Genomic DNA, 20,484 nt, shown 5'->3' on the forward strand with positions numbered 1-20,484 from the left:
GATAAATGCCTATTGAGTCAGATTTCTAGGTTATGATATATGTGAACAGTGTAGTGTAGAAATAAATGCCTTTTGCTCTTCACTTGAGACTAGAGTAACTCAAATGTGTTATAAGCAGATGTTGTGATATTGAGCAATGATTGCTATGAGACCCTGAGGACTCTGACCATGCAATCAAAGCCCTAAGGCCTTGCAGTGGCAAGTGTTACACTCGGCTTAACTCCTCTGGCTCCCACAGCTGGATCCCCCTCTCAGAAACAGCCTTGCCCAACCCATCAGTCTCTCTCTTCTCATGCTTCAGCTCATCTCCCTGAGAAACTCATTCGCACTAGGTTTTAAAATGACAGCTAAGACATAAAATGTTCAATTTTACATGAGAGGTACAATCCGAGATGTTTACATTTTAACAGGACATATGGCCTTAATTCAAGTAGGAAATAGCAAAACTTCCATCAACAGTGAGGGTAGGTTTGGTTTAGGTTCCGGGGAAGGAGATAATAAAGAGGCTTAACCTTAAAATCTCACCGTGTAGAAGTCTCCCTGTTACACACAAATGTTCAATGGGAATCATGTGTTCATGGATGATCTTTTTTTCTAAGAAAATCAGTGGAGCCATCAGTGCCAAATATCAAGAGAAATCTTTAGGATTATTGCTTTATGAGTACTTTAAGGGTCTCATGAATAATATGTAAATTATTTAATCTGAACTTTGAATTATTTTAAATTGAAATCCTGATGAATCTATCATGACCTTCCTCATGATTTGAAAAAAATAATATAATATTCAAATAAATGTTAGTGAATCATAATTATAATGCTCCACTGATGCTGTTAGAACCAATGGTATATTACAGACATTTTCCATAGCAAAGGATAGTATAGTCCAATGCACATGTTACTCATAGGCAAAGATGTTAGTGGAATAAGTGAATAAATAAATAGCATTATAGATGACAATGTTATTATTTTTATCTAAATTTATTCTCTAATAAAATCCAAAAGATTTTTCCAACTTACGGCATTTTTCTTTTTATAATATTCTACCAAGGCCAGATGGAAGTTATTCAAAGTCCAGATCAAATTCCTATTTAAAAACAATATAGGAGTATTAAAAACTTCTTTTGAGATGGCTCTTCAGGATAATAAAGAATGTATATTGTCGTATTTTATGCAATGTGTAACTGTAGGACTTTTGGTTGCAGTTGCTTTTGATTACTCTCCACTGATTACTTGGAAAGAATTCCAGTCATTCATGCCCTGGGATATAGCCATTCTTGTTGGTGGAGGGTTTGCCTTGGCAGATGGCTGTGAGGTAAGACTCTGTGTCTAAGATAGTTGGTAATTAACCAGACTGTTCAAGAGGAGAGCGCAGAGACGGGCAAGGTTTGGCGTGTTCAACTTCACCCTCACTGTAATGATGCAGACTTCAGTAACCATGCAGTCAGTATATGGCACCGATTAGGTGAGTTCAGAGCTCAAGATTTATTACAGGCATAAAACATCATTTTTTATGATGCCCCAGTATATCAAAAGAAATAAAATGAAGAAAATTAGAATTCTTAATCCATGAAATAGTATTAGAAGACCAGCTCAGTAAGAAAAGTAATTATATAAAAATTATATGTTCAGTGACTCCTAGCAGAACACATTTTTTTGTTTATACCTTTACCCTATTTTATGATGAATTTAAGTAGCTCTCAGACTTCTCCGCAATATATTATGGTCCTAAAGTTGTCAAAGAAGAAAGAGAAATAATAGTACTTTATCATATTGCTTAATTATTATATTATTTTTATTACATATTAGATACATTAGAGATACTTAGTACATGTTTACTAAATGAAGTCCAGAAAGAATTTCACATAGCCGTGTTTAATATTGCATTGTGACTAATTTTAGGAAGAAATAAAACCACCATGAGAAATAAAGTTGGTTATTTTTTTGTCCTATCATCTATCCAGTTGATATAAAGTAAAAATCTGGGGAGGCCTGTGTCCCTTGAAATGGGCCTGGTCATTACAGGGTTGCTCGAAGAAAAGTATCTTCTCCAACACTCCATGAAAATCCTTCACTCTTTGACTAATTATAAACCTCTCATTTCTGGATTTAGCAGCCTTCAGCAAAACACTCAAAGCTCAGGGATATTCCATTTCCTTATTCAGTCATCAAAATAAAAAGGATGGTGAGAGAGATGTTGCGTCCAGCCCTTCAGTTTCTGAAAGTTAAATTTTTATAGTTTTCAAGGCAAATAGCAGTCTGTTCTTGTCTCTTCTTGATAACCTAAGGGAAGACTGTTTTTTGTTTCTGACTTTGTCATTTTTTTCTGTATGATATTTGGATACTGAGCTTTCAGCAGTTTAGTAATAGATGGAAGTGTTAGAAATTGTCTAAATTCTGAGTGCCCTTTACAGTGTCATTTTAGGTCTAGATTTGGCTTGCCTCGTGGACTGTTCCAATATAAATGATAGAAATAGAAGACAAATACCCTTTTCTGCTAGCTCAGTAGTAATGAGATCTGGTTTCTCAGAATAAATAACTTCCATTTCTATGTCTGTTAATTTGAATTATGAAGAAATCAGAATCAGCAGTACTGGCATTGATGGAATTTGTTCATCCTTCCTTCCCAGAATTGAGATTGGATCCTAGACTCTTAAAGTGGATTTAAAAGCATTGGCCAGACCCCAGAATGGCAAAATCGAAGGAAATGAAAAGGTGTGGACTTAGTCTAATGCACCAGGCTCTCTCACCGGGAGAATTGGGGAAATCATGGAGGGAGTCTGCTTTGCTGTGAAAACCCTAGTACTTAGAATCAGATTTCTATGGGATACCCAGAATCGCCTTACCCCTAAGTGGCCAGACTGAAGGCATGAACTTAAAAAAGATAGCTGTGGAAAACTATTCCCCTAGAAACTGGTTTTACAAAGATTTGGAGACAGTTAATTTTTTAAAATTTTGTTCCAAACTGTAATTAGTTTGGCAAATATCCAGCACTAGATAACCTTTCCAGTTGGGAACTGTTTTGAGGTAGCAGTTCCTACAGCACTCACCTCATTTTCATTCCCTCTCTTAAATGCCTCTGGATTTTGCTTTAACATGATTGAACTCTCATGAGCTGTGACAGTCACCTTCAAAATCTCACCGGTGAATAACTCCTCCCTCCCTTTTTCACACATCTTTCAAACTTTTTCTGTTAAGTTCAACGTGGAGGATTTAGCACTTTTACTCAGATCTCTGCTAACACGGCAGTAACAACAAAAAAGTATTATTCCACAAAGATAAAGAATATACAGCAAGAATAATAACATACAAGAGATACTGATAAAATTTAGAAGATGGAAAGAAGATATTTAAGGGGTCAATGACTATGCACAGTAGAAGAAATAGAGAAAGATTAAATCTATGGGCCTGCCAAAAAAAAAGCCAAAAAGAAACAAACTGATTCAGCCACAAGATTCCAGAAGAGCATAGGAATCGGAAGCAAAGAGTAACTGAAAACTAACGAAAAAACCAGGATTAACAATCAAAGCTTGCTTAAAAAGTATATTAGGAGGTGTGAGACTCCCAGATACCCTCTCCAGTCCTCAACAGACAGGCAACTGCTCTCTCTCCTCCCTGGTAAAAAAATGTAAATTTACTCTGTAACAAAATTCAGTCATTGAGACACTGGCTCACAGTTCAGTCACTGTTGTAATGTCTTCTCAACAGTCTTTACCCAGGCACAAAGAGCTTTCAACCATCATTTTATTGCCTCCCTTTCAAACATAAATAGGTAGTCTGAGATCCCCAGACAGTTGGGAAAGCCTCTGATACAATAACCAGTAACAAAAATAATAATAATAATAAAAGAATGAAAAAGAAAAAGAATACAAAAAGCAAGGGAAATGTATAAAGCAAAAGAGAACTTTAAAAAATTGTTCGTTGATGCTTCAAAAACGTGTTAGAAACATTAAAGTCACAAAACCAAAACAGAATGTTATTTTTTAAGGGAATAGATGGGAAATAAGAAAAAGCCACTGAAGAGAAGAAAGATTGTAACAGTGAGTTAAAAATTCTGTAGCAGGTTTAGAAGATGAAGTATGAACTTATCCTAGAAAATAGAACAAAGATGAAGAGAAAGTAATATTTTTTAAAGGAAGGGATAAGAAATTTAGAGCATCAATCAGAAATGTCCAACAGCAAACCAATAAGGGTTTCAGAAAGAGAAGAGAAACAAGAAAGATGGAAAACAAACAGGAGGTCATTTCCAAAAAATAATACAAGAAATTTCACAGAACTAAGGAATTTGAGATTTGGGATTTAGAGAGCTACTGAGAACCTGATACCAAAGCACCTCATGTAGAATCTCAGAACCCTGGGTTTGATGATAGGACCCCAGTGACTTCCAGAGAAGGGGAACAGTAAGTACTGTAATCTTTTCCAGCTGCATCTAATTATACATAGATAAAATCTGTTATTAAAGTATATTTAAAGATGAATTTGTGCCAATGTAATTTCAACAGTAGATAGTCTTTTCCATCTAAAAGTTAAACCCCAAACAAACAAGCAAAAATATAAATCAAAACTACAAATTACATACATAACATCTAGTATCCACATCTGGGGATGTTTTTGGCAGCTTTGATCTGAGAGTATACTGCCTGTAATTAGAGCTTTACTGATGTCCATCCTACGTTGTCATGAGCATACAGAATGACACGTGCAGCAGTGCATTGAAATCTTCTCACAGTGGAGAATTTTCCCTTCTATTTTAGGGAGAAAAATAGAAAAACATATCTATTAACCTGAGTGTGGCTATTTTTCTATACTATGTACCATGAATCAAAAATCAGAAAGTCATCATGCTTCTAAAGAACCCAAATGGAAGCCCCAGGAAATGGAGCTATAATTATTTGGAGTGGTAATTATTTCAAGTCTAGCACTGTACAATAGCTAAACTATCAAAGCAAGGCAAAAAGAAACGAAAGAGATTTTCAGACATGCAGAGACTAAAAAAAAATTACTTCCCATGCACCAGTTTTTAGGAAGCTGTAGAAATGTGGTCCTGTGGTCCACTAGCACAAAAGAGTTAACAAGAAACGATTTCCACATCAGAGGGCAGTGAAGGGAATCTGAGTATGCTGGTGGAGAGGAGTCCCTTTACAATAGTAAAGTAGATCCAAAAAGCAACTAGTCCCGATGGAGCAGGAGGGAATGCTCCAAAATGGACAACTCCATGAGGGAAAGTGAAAAAGAACAATTACCTGAAATGTTTGTCTACTTGTGAGGAATTTTCCAATTTCACTGGAGCATGTACTGAAGACTTAATGATAGAGACTTAGAAAACTAAGGCAACAAAAGAATTAGGCAATAAAAATTTCCTGGAAAAAAACAAATGATCAAAAGGCCAACTAAAAAAACTGAAAGCAGTCACAGTACACTAAGTGACTCAGTTGTGAACAATATAATCATAATGGCAAACTTTAAATACTGATTTAACCAAGAGTGTTGATATATGAGTGTCAGGGAATGGGGGGAAGGGCACAAAATATACATATGGTGGAAAGTGTAAGAAAGCTGAATTCTCATGTAGCATATTAGGAAGTCAGTAAATAATGTCTAAACTTAAAATTTAGAAATCTGAAAAAAGTATAATTTTGTAAAATAGCTATAAACACATAAACAGCTATAAATAGCTGATATCAGTTGAAAGCTGTTGCCTGTGGGGAACACAACTGAAAAGTGGAGAAAGGTAGACCAGAAGGGCTGCTCTTTTCTTAAAGCTCTATAATACCATGTGGCTTGTTAAATACCACATTTATTAATTAGGTAAAATTAAACTTCAACTGAAAAAATGTGGGAAGACAATTCAAACTTCTTAAAGTATGTTGGTAGCATTAAAATAATAATTGAGAACTTCTCTAGGTCAAGGCCACCTAGATCTAACAAACCACAGAAAAAATATGAAAGGTTAAAATTACGTTTTAGAAACTGAGTTCTAAGAGTGAATAATGCTTTTTATATATTTAAATTGTCTGATTAAAATGAATTATTTATGAATAACAAATACCGCAACTTTTTGTTTTAGGAGTCAGGACTATCTAAGTGGATGGGAAATAAATTATCTCCTCTAGGTTCATTACCAGTCTGGCTAATAATTCTGGTATCTTCTTTGCTCGTCACATCTTTAACAGAGGTAGCCAGCAATCCAGCTACCATTACCCTCATTCTTCCAATACTGTCTCCATTGGTGAGTATCTCATTTATCCCTTTTATACTCTTCACTTAAAGAGCAGTGTTCTACTTCCCTTGTTCTCATTGTGGTGTGGAATCACTCTGGACCTGAATTGTCCCCCTGTCAGTAACTTATAGAGTGGTCCTTATTTGCATTCATGCTTTCTTGGGAGATCTCAACTCAAGAGAACTCTTGAGTCCATGTTCAAGCAGCATGATCTTAAGTGAACCCTTTACCTTCTTTCTGCCCAGAATTTTCATTTGCAGATAAACAGGAGGGTCAGCTCAGATCCCTTCCAACTCTAAGACTTTGGGCTTCCATGTTGTTTCCTAGCAACTTTAGTGTTTAGATCTCTGACACTGACACTCCAGAAGATTAGTCTTGAGTTTTTGAGAAGTGCTTCATATAAGTGATTTGCAAGGGAATAAAAAGCTAGGTTTACACTTCAGGCTTCAAGCTTACATATCTTAGACACAGTTCTCTACAGCCCAGGGAAGAATTTAAAAAGACAAGTAAGAAGCAGATTTGCAAAAAGAGAGAGGGAAAGACTGTCTTCTCTTCTTCTCCGCAACTAGCTAGCAATTACAAGGAATAGCTTTGGGTAAAATGTTCTTCTTACTGGGCGAGATGAGCTTGGTGATATTTTGATATGTATTTCTCAACATGGAGCAGTTAAAAATTATGTGATGAATTAAGAATAGTGATAACTCTTCTGTAATAATCTCTAAGCAAATTTTAAATTATATATGTCACCAGGGCAGTAAAGTTAATGGAATGATGAGAAGCTTTGGAGCCAAAGGGACCTGAGACCCTCCCTAAGCTCTGTTGCTTGCCACCTATGTGTCCGGATCAGTTAACTTAGCCTTTGTGGGACTCAGTTCCTTTATCTGTTATTTGGGGTTACAGTTACCATCTTATAAGGTCATTGTGAAGATCAAGTTACATGTATAAATATATGAAGTTCTATTATGTTATACGTTACCTAAGTTAAATTTTACATGTATCACATATATAAATATTTATATATTATATATGTATAAATACTTAACACAGCACTTAACTCTAGATAAATGACAAGTAGTGATTTTTATTTTGCTTCTGGAATAAATGATACCTTACTTTCTATATGAACTAGAATTCTTAAATGGGCACCAATAACCATATAAACAGCAATGAGAGAAAGATGCATTTTCTAAAACATATTCTTCCAGTTATAACTGCATTATGTATGTAATTTTATGTCTTTACATTTCAACTTGCTTCTGGGATAGTTTATCATAATTATTTTGCTCATTTGGATGCTTATCTCAAAACCTTATTTAAACTCCTTTTTATCTTTTCCAACAGGCTGAAGCCATTCATGTCAACCCTCTTTATATTTTGTTACCTTCTACTCTGTCCACTTCATTTGCATTCCTCCTCCCAGTAGCAAATCCACCCAATGCTATTGTTTTTTCATACGGCCACCTAAAGGTCATCGACATGGTGAGTAAGCTGAAGGAGTACCGTCGGGTCCAACGTACATGATTCTGTGATGTCTTAGCTTGTCTGTCATTTTACACACTAATCAACTGCTAGGGAATACGTAGCTTGAGTTCTGCTTTGGAAGGTAAGTGCGTGACTGGCCATAGAATTGTTTTCAAGAGTGATAACCAGCAGCAAACATGCCATTAATATGGACAGTCTCAAATACAGAGATACTGAATGCATCAGTAATATGCTGGAAGAGGAAGACAGCATTGAATATACTCAACACAACGGCTTAAACTTACATGTCGAGATCAGGATCCAGCCTGACTGGACAAAAGAAGGAAATAGGGTTAATGACATTCAACCATCAAGCTGTGGTTTGCTATCACGAATATTCACACAAACCAACATTTGTTCTGAATAAAACGCTGGGCTCAGTGCCTGACTGATGAAAAGTCATCTTTCTTGTTCCGATTCTAATAGTGGCATCTGAAATAAAATGAAATGAAATGATATTAGCACAAGTAATAATAGAAAATCTAACTGACAAAACATGCACATTTTTGCCAAATACAAAAGTAGTGGTAGTCAAGAACTAACTGAAGAACATTCTAGCCTTCTCTTAATTTTGATCACCAACTTCCGAACCAAACCAAGTATATAATAAAGTAATTTCAACGAGTTAGCTGTGTAACATAAAGTTTCAAGTTAAGTCCCAGGTTCCTTCCTTCCACACAGATTGCTGTCCCTAAACCCCTGTAATGTAAAAATTCTGTGAATGCCTCTATGCAGAAGCCATATAATCTCCTTTGGGTAAAGGAAATGTACATAATATACAATGAAAGTAATGTGCTAGGTTTGTGAGTTAAAAAAATAAAAACAGGATTCTGAAATAAATGAGAAGCTTGCACGGACAGAAGAGGGGGCCTCTGTAGCATTCACTGCTAGGTGTCCCCATTTTGCCTTGCGGCTCCACGTTTTGATGCAGAAAATGCAGAGATAATCAAACCTCCTCTGTAAAGAGCCAGGTAGTAAATACCTGACACTCTGTGGGGCCATATGGTCTCTGTCACATGTATCACGAAGGTGGCCAAAAACAGTATGTAAACAAATGGGCATGATTGTGGTCCCGCAAAGCTTTATCTACGAAAACAGTCTATGGGCAGTTTGCCACCCTCTGTTTTAATAGCTAGAAAGCAACTTTGAGATTGTCAATGGACATGAGAATAATGATGTCAGAGCTAGAAAAATGGGACCTCTAAGAAAGATGGCTAAGAGAGGCATTAAATTTAAGTGAGAGATGTACTCACTAAGGCTAAACTAAAGATGACGTCGATTGAACATGAAGGGACCAGTCATCATATAATGACCTTAACCTCATTCACAGAAGTACAAAACTACAAAACTCAAATCCTGATTTGACATGAAATGGTAGACTTCTAAAGGGATTCTCTAATCAGAATGACTTCAGTATATTCCTAAGAGAAAGCTCTCTGAGTCTCTTTAGCTAAATGGCATTTAGTTGGCAACAGATTCTCTTTCAACATAAATGGAAGGACTCCTTGTCTTATGAAAACAATCATTGATACTAATCATTTAGGATGCATGCAAATCTGCCATATGCCTCTGCAACAGTATTCCAATTCTCCTATAGGTTTTTTCTGTTTGTTTGTTTGTTTTTTGTGGAAGAAGGCTGAAATTGATGTTTTTCGTATTCAAGGTTAAAGCTGGACTTGGCATTAATATTGTGGGTCTTGCTGTGGTGATGCTTGGCATGTTTACCTGGATTGCACCCATGTTTGACCTCCACACTTACCCTTCTTGGGCTCCTACAATTTCCAATGAGACCATGCCCTAACAACATGAATGCTCTGACTATCCTGTGGTGAGTTTGGGGAACCATTAAGAATCACTGCAAAATCTGGCTATAGAAAACTGATGACACACTTAAATCAGCCCTGGTATAGCTGCTACAGTTCCAGTGAACACCCAAAATCTGTCACAACTCAAGAGTCTGCATTCCTTTGAGATGTAACCAAGATCATCTATATGCCTTCATCCAGAAGCCCACAGTTGAGATTTTGCTCCTGAACCATATGCAACCTGCTTCATCATAAGAATAATTCATAACTTAACCTTCTTGAAAGAGATTATGTCATTTGCTTCATCTTACAGTTTGGGTTCAATGTAACATTTCAAATGTCAATTCATTATTTCAGAAACTTTCCATGAAGCTGCAAATAGAAAATAAAACAAGTTAATTAGGTATTTGTATAAATCATTTTTGTAGTCTTTGTCCAAGAGAATTTTCTGAAAAATCAAAGCTGTGGTCATCTGGTGGTGCAAGAGAAAAGTTTAATCTAAATAAAATGTACATTCCCTCATTTAAAAAAATTCCTGTCAGATTACTCTTGATATATACATAGAGCATAAAAATTGAAATTAAGTAGTAGTTATAAAATAATGGCTGAATCCACTAAACAACAGAAAACAGATAAGGATTAATTTCTGTTTGATTCAAAGGCTAAAATAATATAATTCACACTTCTATGATCTCAGTGCACTGAGAAATGCGTTTTGTAGAGCTATGGATAAGGCTTCCTATGATTTGCACAATTAGCAAAGTATAGTTAGAAAAGAAAGGTAAACAGTATAAATCTATTAACACATTTGTATATTTGTACAATAGTTTTACTTAAGTATTTATTTTATTTCAGAAATACATAATGTCATACGTGAAGACAAGAGATTTAGAAATTTAAATGAATTATCACTGTGTATACAGCCATTAAAATGTCACATAACTTCATGACATCAACATTGAAATGAAATACCAGAGAAAGTAAAGAATAAATAATTGAAATTGTTGATATATTTACAAAAGAGATAAATAAATTATTGATGGGCAAATAAAAAGAAAAGAGAACTAAACATTCAAATAAAAATGGGAAAAGAATAGTCTCCTAGTATTCAGGACATGAATGAGTAAGGTCTATTGACATTCCAAAATTAGACTAAAGGGAAAAAATTGACAATCCAAGACAAAAAAATGTGTACAGTTAAGAAAATATGCTAACAATAAAATAGAAGAAAAAGTGAAAAAAACACCTTTGCTATTTTTAATTTTCAAAGAAGTCATCAGACCTGTATAGATTTTACAAATGAAATTATAAAATTATTTTTGAAAATTAAATATGGTAAAGAGGATTTTTTTAAGTAATACATTTCTTAAAAAAATTATTTATGGTACATTGCCCATGTTCATTATTTGTCAATTTATTAATGCAAAATTAATCATTTCTTCAAGAAAAAAAAAAGTGTCCATTTAAACCTGACAATATAATATTGCTGCTTTGTGTAGATCATCTATGCTCACCCTATGCACTTGTTCCCTTCTGTATCATATGTTACACATTTGTTTATGATCCATAGTATTTATTACTTTGCTGCTTTTTTCTAGTCATTCAATTTATCTCTGCTGAATTATATTATAGGATAAATATATTTTCATTATGAAAAAATGAAATGACTTTTCAAATTATAATGAGTAAATTTTGCTCTCAAGAAAATAATAGAAACATTTCAGCTTGAATCATTTTAATAAATTGCTTCCAACAGCTGCCAGCTGAGTACAGGAAAATGATCCTTAGTCAAAATTTGTTTAAGTGAGCCATATGGTTCTCTACATCTTTATGTTTAGTTGATGTATCAAAAATGACTCAACTCATCCGTTTCACATTTGTCCCATACACATCAGAGTTCTCAAGCTCTTTTAGTCTGGAAGTTGCAGGCTGTCTTTGAGAGTTTCCAAAAGGCATCAGAAGCAGATTATCTAACAAATCTTTGTCCTCCCACTCTAGGGCAGATAGCGTTTTTGTTTTTGTCTTGAGCCTTACTCAGAGATTAACTAGAAATCTTTGTCACTTTAAATCCCTGCATCTTACTTAGGATCAGGTCTTGTGTGGATAGTAGGAGCAATTTCACTAAGTGACTATTTACTGTCTGTTTCTGCGAGTGCTTGGAAGGCTCCCCCAGCACATAGGTATCCTTCACTCACCACAGCTGCCACTGTGCATCTCAACACCTCTAGAATTCACATTTCCTTCTTTTCAAATGTGCACACTGTTTTCACCCTACTTGGTCTCCAAGGCTTTGTTCTCTCTTTCTCAGCCTGGGAGGTGGGGAGGTACACTTTTAGCCAATATTACTAACTAAACTTATTAGCAAAAATTGATAAAACAATATCATGACACATTAATTGTCTGGACATTTGTGCTGTGTATTATTAGATGTCAAAGATTAATACTATTTTATTGTATCTTTGCTTTGGCTAAATATTTGATAAAAATCTTTGTCAAGGCACTTTTGTTCCGGAGTTTTTGGTTCGATTAATGCAATTAATGCATGACTATTATCTTGTGTGTGGATTTTTCCCAATTAAATGTTTCTGTTTTTAGGAGGGGGAGGTTGTACTAGCAATGGAAGGGTAAACCCAAACAGTTTTACTACTGTAACGTAATATAAAAATGAAAATGGTTTAAATTGTTGCCCCAGCTCAGCATCAGCCATGTTATTCCCAAATGAAGTATTTTAGTGAAAGTAGAAATTTACTAGGTAAGTTTTGGGAATGCAAATATCAAAAACAGAGGTCCCCAGTGCAAAGCAAGATCAGACTAGTCCAGGAGTACAACAAAAATAGCATATAAAGAAAGTAGAAATTAAAAGGTTTTTTCCGAATATAGGGAGTTTTAATTCCTCTAGGAAGAAAAAGACATGGGGTTTTAAAAAAGCAAAGTGCTTTTCTTAATGACAGTATGGTGGTATAGATATTGGGAGCAGGAAGAGGAAGATCTTTAAGCCAAATAATAAAACATATTGTATATCATACATTACTGTGGCTGCAAAAAAATAACGGAGGCCCTCAAAAGAGGACTATGGTGAAGGACCAGCAAGAATCTAGAGACTTAGGCAAGGACTGAAGGTGGCAACTGCTAATCCCTAGAGATATTGAAATTTTCTTTTAATAAGTACACTGGTTACAAGGGACGGGAGACAAAGCTAAGAGCTAAGCAAGTTAGGGCTTGAATGAAAATTCCATAGAGTTAGGATCTCAAAAGGCTATATTCTCAATGAAAATGAGAGAAAAAAAAAAAAAAACAACACCCAATTGAGGGAAACTTCAAGGGAAATTTAATGTTTTGGCCTATGCACTTGGTGGAGAATGTAAAATCTTTGAAAATTCATAACCATACAGATTAGGAGGCTTAAGTCGCAATATCAGTGTGTGTGTGCAGGGGACATTAATCTGAAGCTTTATTTTAAAACAATCCTAGGTTGGTAGATTCACCAAGTACCTGGCAAAAGAAAGAACACCTTCTTCAACCTGGAGCTCAATGAATTTCTAAGATTTTAATCAAAACTCATAAATTCTGCCAAGACGTAAATCATGTTGTGCAAGAGACAACATAAACAAAAGAAATAGAACCCCATATACAAAGACAAGAGATACTCTAATTATCAAGTAAAGAATATAAAATGAAGAAGCATAATGTTTGAAAATATGAAAGAGGGTAACGGAAGTATAATAAGTATGATTGGCAGAGTTCTAAAAATGTCCCGCCAAGATTTCTGTCTCCTGGTTATGTAATCAAACACTAATCTAGGTACTACTATACTGCTATGAAGGATTTTTCAGGTGTAGTCAGGATTATTAATCAGATGACCTTAAAATAGATTATCCTGGACTATCCAGGTAGACCTGATGTGATTACATGAGCTCTTTAAAGCAGAAGAGGAAGGCAGAAGAGTCTGGTGGGTGTGATGGGACAGAATGGGAAATCAGAGAAATTTGAAACATGGGAACTACACCCATTGTTGCTGGCTTTGATGATTAAAAGCGTCACAAGCCCAGGAATGCAAGTAGCCTTTAGAAACTGAGAATGACCCCTGGCTGAAACCCAGCAAAGAAATAGAGGCCTCAGTCCTACAGTTGCATGGAGCTGAATTCTACCAACAATATAATAAGCCTAGAAATAGATTCTCCTTAAGAGCCTCCACTAAGGAACACAGCCCTGCGGACACCTTGATTTTAGCCCAATGAGGCTTGTTTTGGACAAGTCAATTAATCTACAGAGCTTTGAGATAATGAGTATTGTTTTAAGCCACTATATTTGTGGTAGTTTGTTATAGCAACAATAGAAAACAAATTCAATAAGGAACAACAGACCGTGAAAAGTGATCAGATAGATATGAAAAGATGTCAGATAGACATTTTAGATAGAAGAAGTATAATGATTCAAATTAAAAACTTAATGAACAGGTGAAATAGTACACTGTACAAACCAGAAGAGAAAGTGTATGAAGTCGAAGACACAGTCTAAAAACTGATTTAGAATGCAACCCAGTGATGGACAAAGAAATAACTCTGAAAAGGAAGTTAAGAAAAAGGCAAGCTAGAATGATAAATGAAACATACGTTCAGTCAGAATTCCAAGAGTAGAAAATAAAAAGAATGAGGGAGACACAATCATTGAAGACACAATGGGTGAAAATTTTGCAATACTAATGAAAGAAGCTAATCAAGATTTGCAGGAAGCATGATGAAGCCAAAGCAGGATTTTAGAAAAGGAAATCTACCTTTACCTATATAATAGTGAAATAGTGGAACACTCAAAAGAAAGAAAAGAAACAGAAGACAGACTACATATAAGGGATGACAATTAGACTGCGACTACCCTCTCAAGAACAGTTGGAAACAGTTAAGCGTCTCCAAGTGCTAAAATAAAGAGCTATCATTGTATGTCTAGAAAATCTGTTTCAAGAATGAAGGAAAACTAAGGAATTTTCAAACCAACAAAACTAAGAGAGCTTACCACTAACTGAAGCTTGTGAAGGTACTCCTAATGCTTGTATCAATGGAAAAAGAAAAATAATTCAAGACAGACGTGTGACACAATAAGGAACGGCGAGTATTGCTAAACATATGGCTTAAAAAAATACAACTCGAATGAAAATACTGAAAAAGCATAAGATACAAGTTCAAAGAAGACAGAGTATTCTAATTTAGCTCTTAAGCATCCGTTTTCTTCACGGCACAACACTTAATCTAACTAAATCAAAGTCAATTTAGTCATTTCAGTGTTTTTACTGATTTCAGAGTTTAACTTAGTCAACTTAGGCTTTTGTTTTTTAGATTCCCTCTCTTACTCCTTTCTTCTTGCAGTTTTTATCTAAGTTCTGTGAATCTTACATATGAGACTCGCACCAGATGGGTGAGATGCATCTGGTCTTTGTGATTAGCAATTGTCTATGTTGGCTTCCACTGAGATGTACGATCCTCTGAAATGTATGATTCCTGTTGGTTTTATCATCCACTTCTGATTCCAGAATCTGTTCCTGCTCTCTGGCTCATGCCCCTCACATCATGCCTGAAATCAACACCTCTTCATCACAGCCACAAGTCCCACTGACCCACCCCTTTGAGGGCTTAGGGAACTTTTGATACCCTCTGTACCTCTCTTGGATCCTAGGAGTCTTGTCATTACTGCAGTCTTGTCTACTGCAGGTCTTCCCGTTAAGTGCAAGAGAGAGGGAGCCTGAAGCTCACATCTTTCTCGAGAAGAGTCAGTATATTAATTAATTCATGGCAAAAAAAAATCGCTGATGTAGCCTGTGGCCACAAAACAGCATATCAGCCGAGCTCAAGTTGAGACCAAAACCACTGTGTTTAGAGCAGTGCTTAGAAGCATCAGATCTGGAGACTGACTTCCTCTGCTCACCACGCCATCCTAAGACATGTTACCTGACCTCTACATGCTGCAGTGTCCTCATCCAAAAATGGACCACTGATGGCACAAGAATATCTTCACAGGGTTAATACACATAAAATAGATTTCCAGAGAATGATTTAATTTTTACCCAATTACTTACTTCTTGGTTGAGAGAGAATACTGGAGGTAAAAGAGTGTACAAAGTGTACACTTAAAAAAAATGCATCTCCATTTTACAGAATTCAGCACACAAAGAAAACACAGGAAATTTAGACAGTGTATACAATACTAAAAATCAAGTTCAATAGCTTATTGGAAGAATGTGACATGTTGGTAATGAATGAGCCACTCTATTAAATGATTCTCATCATTAGCTTCCTCTTCAGGGATGTTGAGAAAGCTCAAACCCCTGCGTTGTCAGGGCTCCCTGGAGCACTGTGTGCAGGGTTGTTGATGGATCTGGACAGCTGTAATTCTGTACACCTGCTAAGCTGAACCTACCCTTTGACTTCCCCTCAACGGCAAGTCTGCGGCTGGGCCACCGAGTCAGCCTCTGTGGTCATTGTTCTATAAAAAGTACATACTGAAGATTACCAAAATGTCAGAAAAGTCACATAGCCTCTCCTTCATTCAAAGAACACTAATGTGCACTTGCATCTATGTGATAGCCAGCATTTCCATTATTTTTCTCATTTATTCTAATTGCTTAATTCCATCTTATTTTATTTAGTGCGCCTTTCTTTCTTGACACAGTGTCCTTGTTTAAGAGCTGCAGAAGTGCTTGGACTCTTCAGAGAAGTCAGAAACTGTGTTTCTTACAGTGTCTCTAAATTAGTGACCTCTCATAGTGCTTCTACATGAAGAAATTATAAATCGTTTCCTACATCTACTTCATGTGCTATGACCTAGGGATACAATTTCAAATGAAACTTGAAAATAACATACCTTATACGTTATGCAATGGTTTTCAAACTCCAGGTCATCCTGAAAGAGAGTGGGGTAGGGGTTGAACTTTGGTGGGAAAGCTTAGGGCAGAAGAGAAAAGATGTTCTAAAGACATCATGTTTGATCCATCTAAACTTGACTGCCATGAAATCTGTTTCTGGTTTAAAGACTCCAATTCTTCAAACAATGTTCTGTCTTTTAGATGTTGGGTTTCCAAACTGTTTTCCAGAATCCTTCCTTCTCTCACGCTTCTTTAGAGTGTTTATGGATTTTTATCACCTTAGAGAATTTAAAAGAAAGTGTATACTTGCAATGGAACATTGTGAGACTATAATAGGAACTCAATGAACTCTAGTCGTAAATGATAAATCATCTTGGGAAGAGTTGACATCTTAAAATTTTTGAGTCTCCTGACCTATGAACACACTGTCTCTACTTAGGTATTCCTTAATTTCTCTGAGCAATGTTAGGTAGCTTTCAGTGTACAGTCCTGCTCATCTTTAAAAATATCTATCCATGAGTATTTCATATTTTTGACACTACTCTATTTCACATGTTGATGCTATTGTAAGTGGTATTTTTTTTTTTTTTTAGTTTCAATTTCTGATCAATAGTTGCTAGGATTTAGAAGTACAATACATTGGGTTTTTTTTTTTTATTCTGTACTCTCTAAACTTACTTATTAGTTTTAGTTCTTTTTTGTAGATCATAGGATTTTCTCCATAAACAGTAATGTCTTATGTGAATAAAATCAGTGACACTTCTTACTTTTCAATCTGGATACTTTTATTTTTTATTTTGTCTTAAGATCTAGCCTTACCTTTTTTATCTTCCCTTAGCAATAAAGCCCTTTTTTTTTTTTTTTTTACCATTAATTATCAATGTTAGTTGTAGAATTTTCAGATTGAGGAAACTCTTCTATTGCTAGTTTGTTGAGAGTTTTTTTGTCAGGAATGGATTTTGGAGTTTGTCAAATGTTTTTGTTGCATGTTTCAAGAAGATCTTATGGTTTTATTTTTTAGTCTGTTAACATGCTAAATTACATTGAACTAAACAAACTTTGAGCATGATATATTATACTTTTATATATTATTAAATTATATTTAGTAAAATTTTGTTAAGAATTTTTGCATCAATGTTCAGGAGAGACATAGGTCTATAGTTTTCTTTCTTACAGGTTTTTTTGTTTGTTTGTTGTCAGATTTTAGTATTAGGGTAATGCTGGCCTCAGAGAGTGAGTTAGGAAGCATTCTCTTCACTTCAAATACCTGGAAAAGTCTGTAGCATTTGAACCCTCTTAAATTTATTGAGATTTATTTACAACAGAATATGGTTTATCATAGTAAATATTACAGGTGCCCTTGAAAAGAATATGTATTCTGCTGTTGTTGGGTGGAGTGTTCTAAAATGTCAGTCAATCAAGTTGGTTGATAGAATTTTCAATTATCTTATATTCTTACTGATTTTCTCCTTGTTCTATCAATTATTGAGAGAAGAATGTTGAAATCTTTGCCAACAGTTGTGGATTTGTCAATTCTTCTTGCATTTTTATTGGGTTTTGCTTTATGTTTTTGAATGTTCTGTTCTGTACTGTTTTGTTATATTCTGGTATTTGGTTGGTATGTAAACATCTGAAGTTGCTTTGTATTCTTTGTGAATATATGTCTTTATCACTATATATAGCTCTTTTGATCAATGTTGATATTCTTTACTCTGAAATACATGGCTATTAATGTAACTATCACAACTTTTTAAAATTAGTTTTATTTTAGTATGATGTATCTTTTTCCATCTTTTTATTTTCAACCTACTGTGTCTTTATAGTTAAAAGTGAATTTCTTGATCCAGCAATCCCACTCCTGGGCATATATCCAAAGAGAACCTTAATTCAAAAAGATATATGCACCCCAGTGTTCATAGCAGCACTACTAACAATAGCCAAGACATGGAAACACCCTAAATGTCCATCGACAGATGACTAGATAAGGAAGTTGTGGTATATTTATACACTGAAATACCACTCAGCCATAAAAAAAGAATAAAATAATGCCATTTGCAGCAACATGGATGGACCTGGAGATCAGCATTCCAAGTGAAGTAAGCCAGAAAGACAAAGAAAAATATAATATGATATCATTTATATATGGAATCTAAAAAAAAAAGGCAAACAAACTTATTTATAAAATAGAAACAAAGTCAAAGAAATAGGAAATAAACTTACGGTTATCAGGGAGAGAAGGGAGTGGGAAGGGACAAATTGGGAGCTCGAGATTTAGAGACACTAACTACTATATCTAAAATAGATAAACAAAAAGTTTATACTGTATAGCACAGGGAACTCTATTCAATATCTTGTAGTAACTTATGGTGAAAAAGAATATGAAAATGAATATATGTATGTTCATGTATGACTGAAGCATTATGCTGTACGCCAAAAATTGACACACTGTAAACTGACTATATTTCAATAAAAATATATATACACAAAAAAAGTGAATTTCTTATAGGTAAAATATAAATTGAATCTTGCTTTTTTAGGTTTTAATCAAACATGACAACTATAACACAAAGTTGTGAAGTTTCTACAGCTGTATCTTTAGGTTCACTCTTTCATTCTTTTGCAGTGTTTAAACATCTGTTAATTCCATCAAGGCTATTTTTTATCTCAAACATTCTAATTTTCAACTCTAGAAATTTGTTTTGGGTTTCATATATTTTTCCTCTTGCTACTTATCATACTCAATTTTTTCTTCTATGTTCTTGAACACATATAATATACTTTTAAAATTTTTGATATTTTTGTCTACTAATTTTAACTGCCTCTATTCCTATTGCTTGATTTTCCTCTCTTTTAAGAGCCATATTTTAGTTCTTTTTCTACCCAGTAACTTTTTTCAGTTGAGGGTCAGACATTTGATCTATTGTTTAATGTTGGATGTATTTTTATTTCTGTAAATATTCTTTAGTGTTATTCTGGGGCACAGTTACATTATTTGGAAACAGTTTGCTCTTAAGATTTATTGGGTAAGACCAAAACTATCTTTAATTTAGGGCTACATTTGCGTCACTACTGAGGCAGTATTTTTCTGAGTATTGCACTTGATGCTCCATTAATTTTGAGGTTTTTACACTCTTGTTGGAATATGGATTGCTCCCAACTCTGTGTGAGCCCTTGTGATTACCTCATCTAATAATTTTGAGTGATTCTTCCCTTTCTTTCAGGTAGCTTCCTGATAGACACGTGCTGATCAGTATTCAGCAGGAAAATGGACAGGATTTCTGGAGATCTTTCTGTCTGTGCATGTTTCTCCTCCCTGGTACTCTGCCCGGCAAACAGTAGCCACCTGTCCTCTCCAGACTCCCAACTCCATCTAAGCAACTCAGGTTATCACCAGGATCTACCTGGATTCCCCCCTTTATTTTTTGGTGCTGCTGCCTGGAAATTTTCCTCATGTTATAAGTTGGAGCAATCATAGGATGCAATTATTTCCTCTCTGCTAGAGATCACTATCCTGTGTTACCTGATATGCAATGTCTGAAAACTGTTATTTCATTTAAAATCTTTCTGTTTTTCAGTTGTTTTAGGAAGAAGAGTAAATCCTGTTCCTAATGCTGCATCTTGCCAAAAGTGGAAATCTCAAGAAAAGTCAAATTTAATTATAATCCTTTTTTCTCCTAGTAAATTTGGAATCAGGACGAGTTGAGTTAATTGGATGACTCTGATGTCTCCAATTTTGATCACTGGTGTATAATGCAGCTCTTAAATAAGAGAGTAAATAGTGGATAAGGAGCCTCTGTAGTGGCATTGGGAAGTAGAGAGGATTCTTCTGTGAGTGCAGTTTTGAATTTGTTGAGTTTGAGATTTATTCATCACTTATGTGAGAGTCAAGAAGAAATGACTAATGGCACTTGAATAATCCAGATGTGAAACTGAGGACAGTGATCACACCTGCATTTCTGTCCACACACGTTTAAAATATGTTTCTATAAGATGCAGTGAGTCCAGAGCATACAAAAAAAAATGTGTAAGAACCTCTTTTCTATTTTTCTTCAACTTCAATACTGTGATAGCTACCTGATAGTCATATC

General features: G+C 35.1%; 1 protein-coding gene across 1 annotated transcript in view; it reads left to right on the forward strand.

Annotated features, from left to right (window-relative positions):
* Positions 1-10,075, forward strand: part of SLC13A1 (solute carrier family 13 member 1) — a 74,175-nt gene extending 64,100 nt beyond the window's left edge. Inside the window, exons 12-15 of the mRNA XM_010975605.3 lie at positions 1,203-1,312; positions 6,065-6,226; positions 7,559-7,696; positions 9,402-10,075. Of these exons, the coding sequence (XP_010973907.2) occupies positions 1,203-1,312; positions 6,065-6,226; positions 7,559-7,696; positions 9,402-9,539 (548 nt within the window). The 3' untranslated portion in view covers positions 9,540-10,075. The remainder of the gene's footprint in view (positions 1-1,202; positions 1,313-6,064; positions 6,227-7,558; positions 7,697-9,401) is intronic.
* Positions 10,076-20,484: the final 10,409 nt, after the last annotated feature.

Source organism: Camelus dromedarius, chromosome 7, assembly GCF_036321535.1.
Source record: "Camelus dromedarius isolate mCamDro1 chromosome 7, mCamDro1.pat, whole genome shotgun sequence".
Taxonomy (NCBI): Eukaryota; Metazoa; Chordata; class Mammalia; order Artiodactyla; family Camelidae; genus Camelus; species Camelus dromedarius.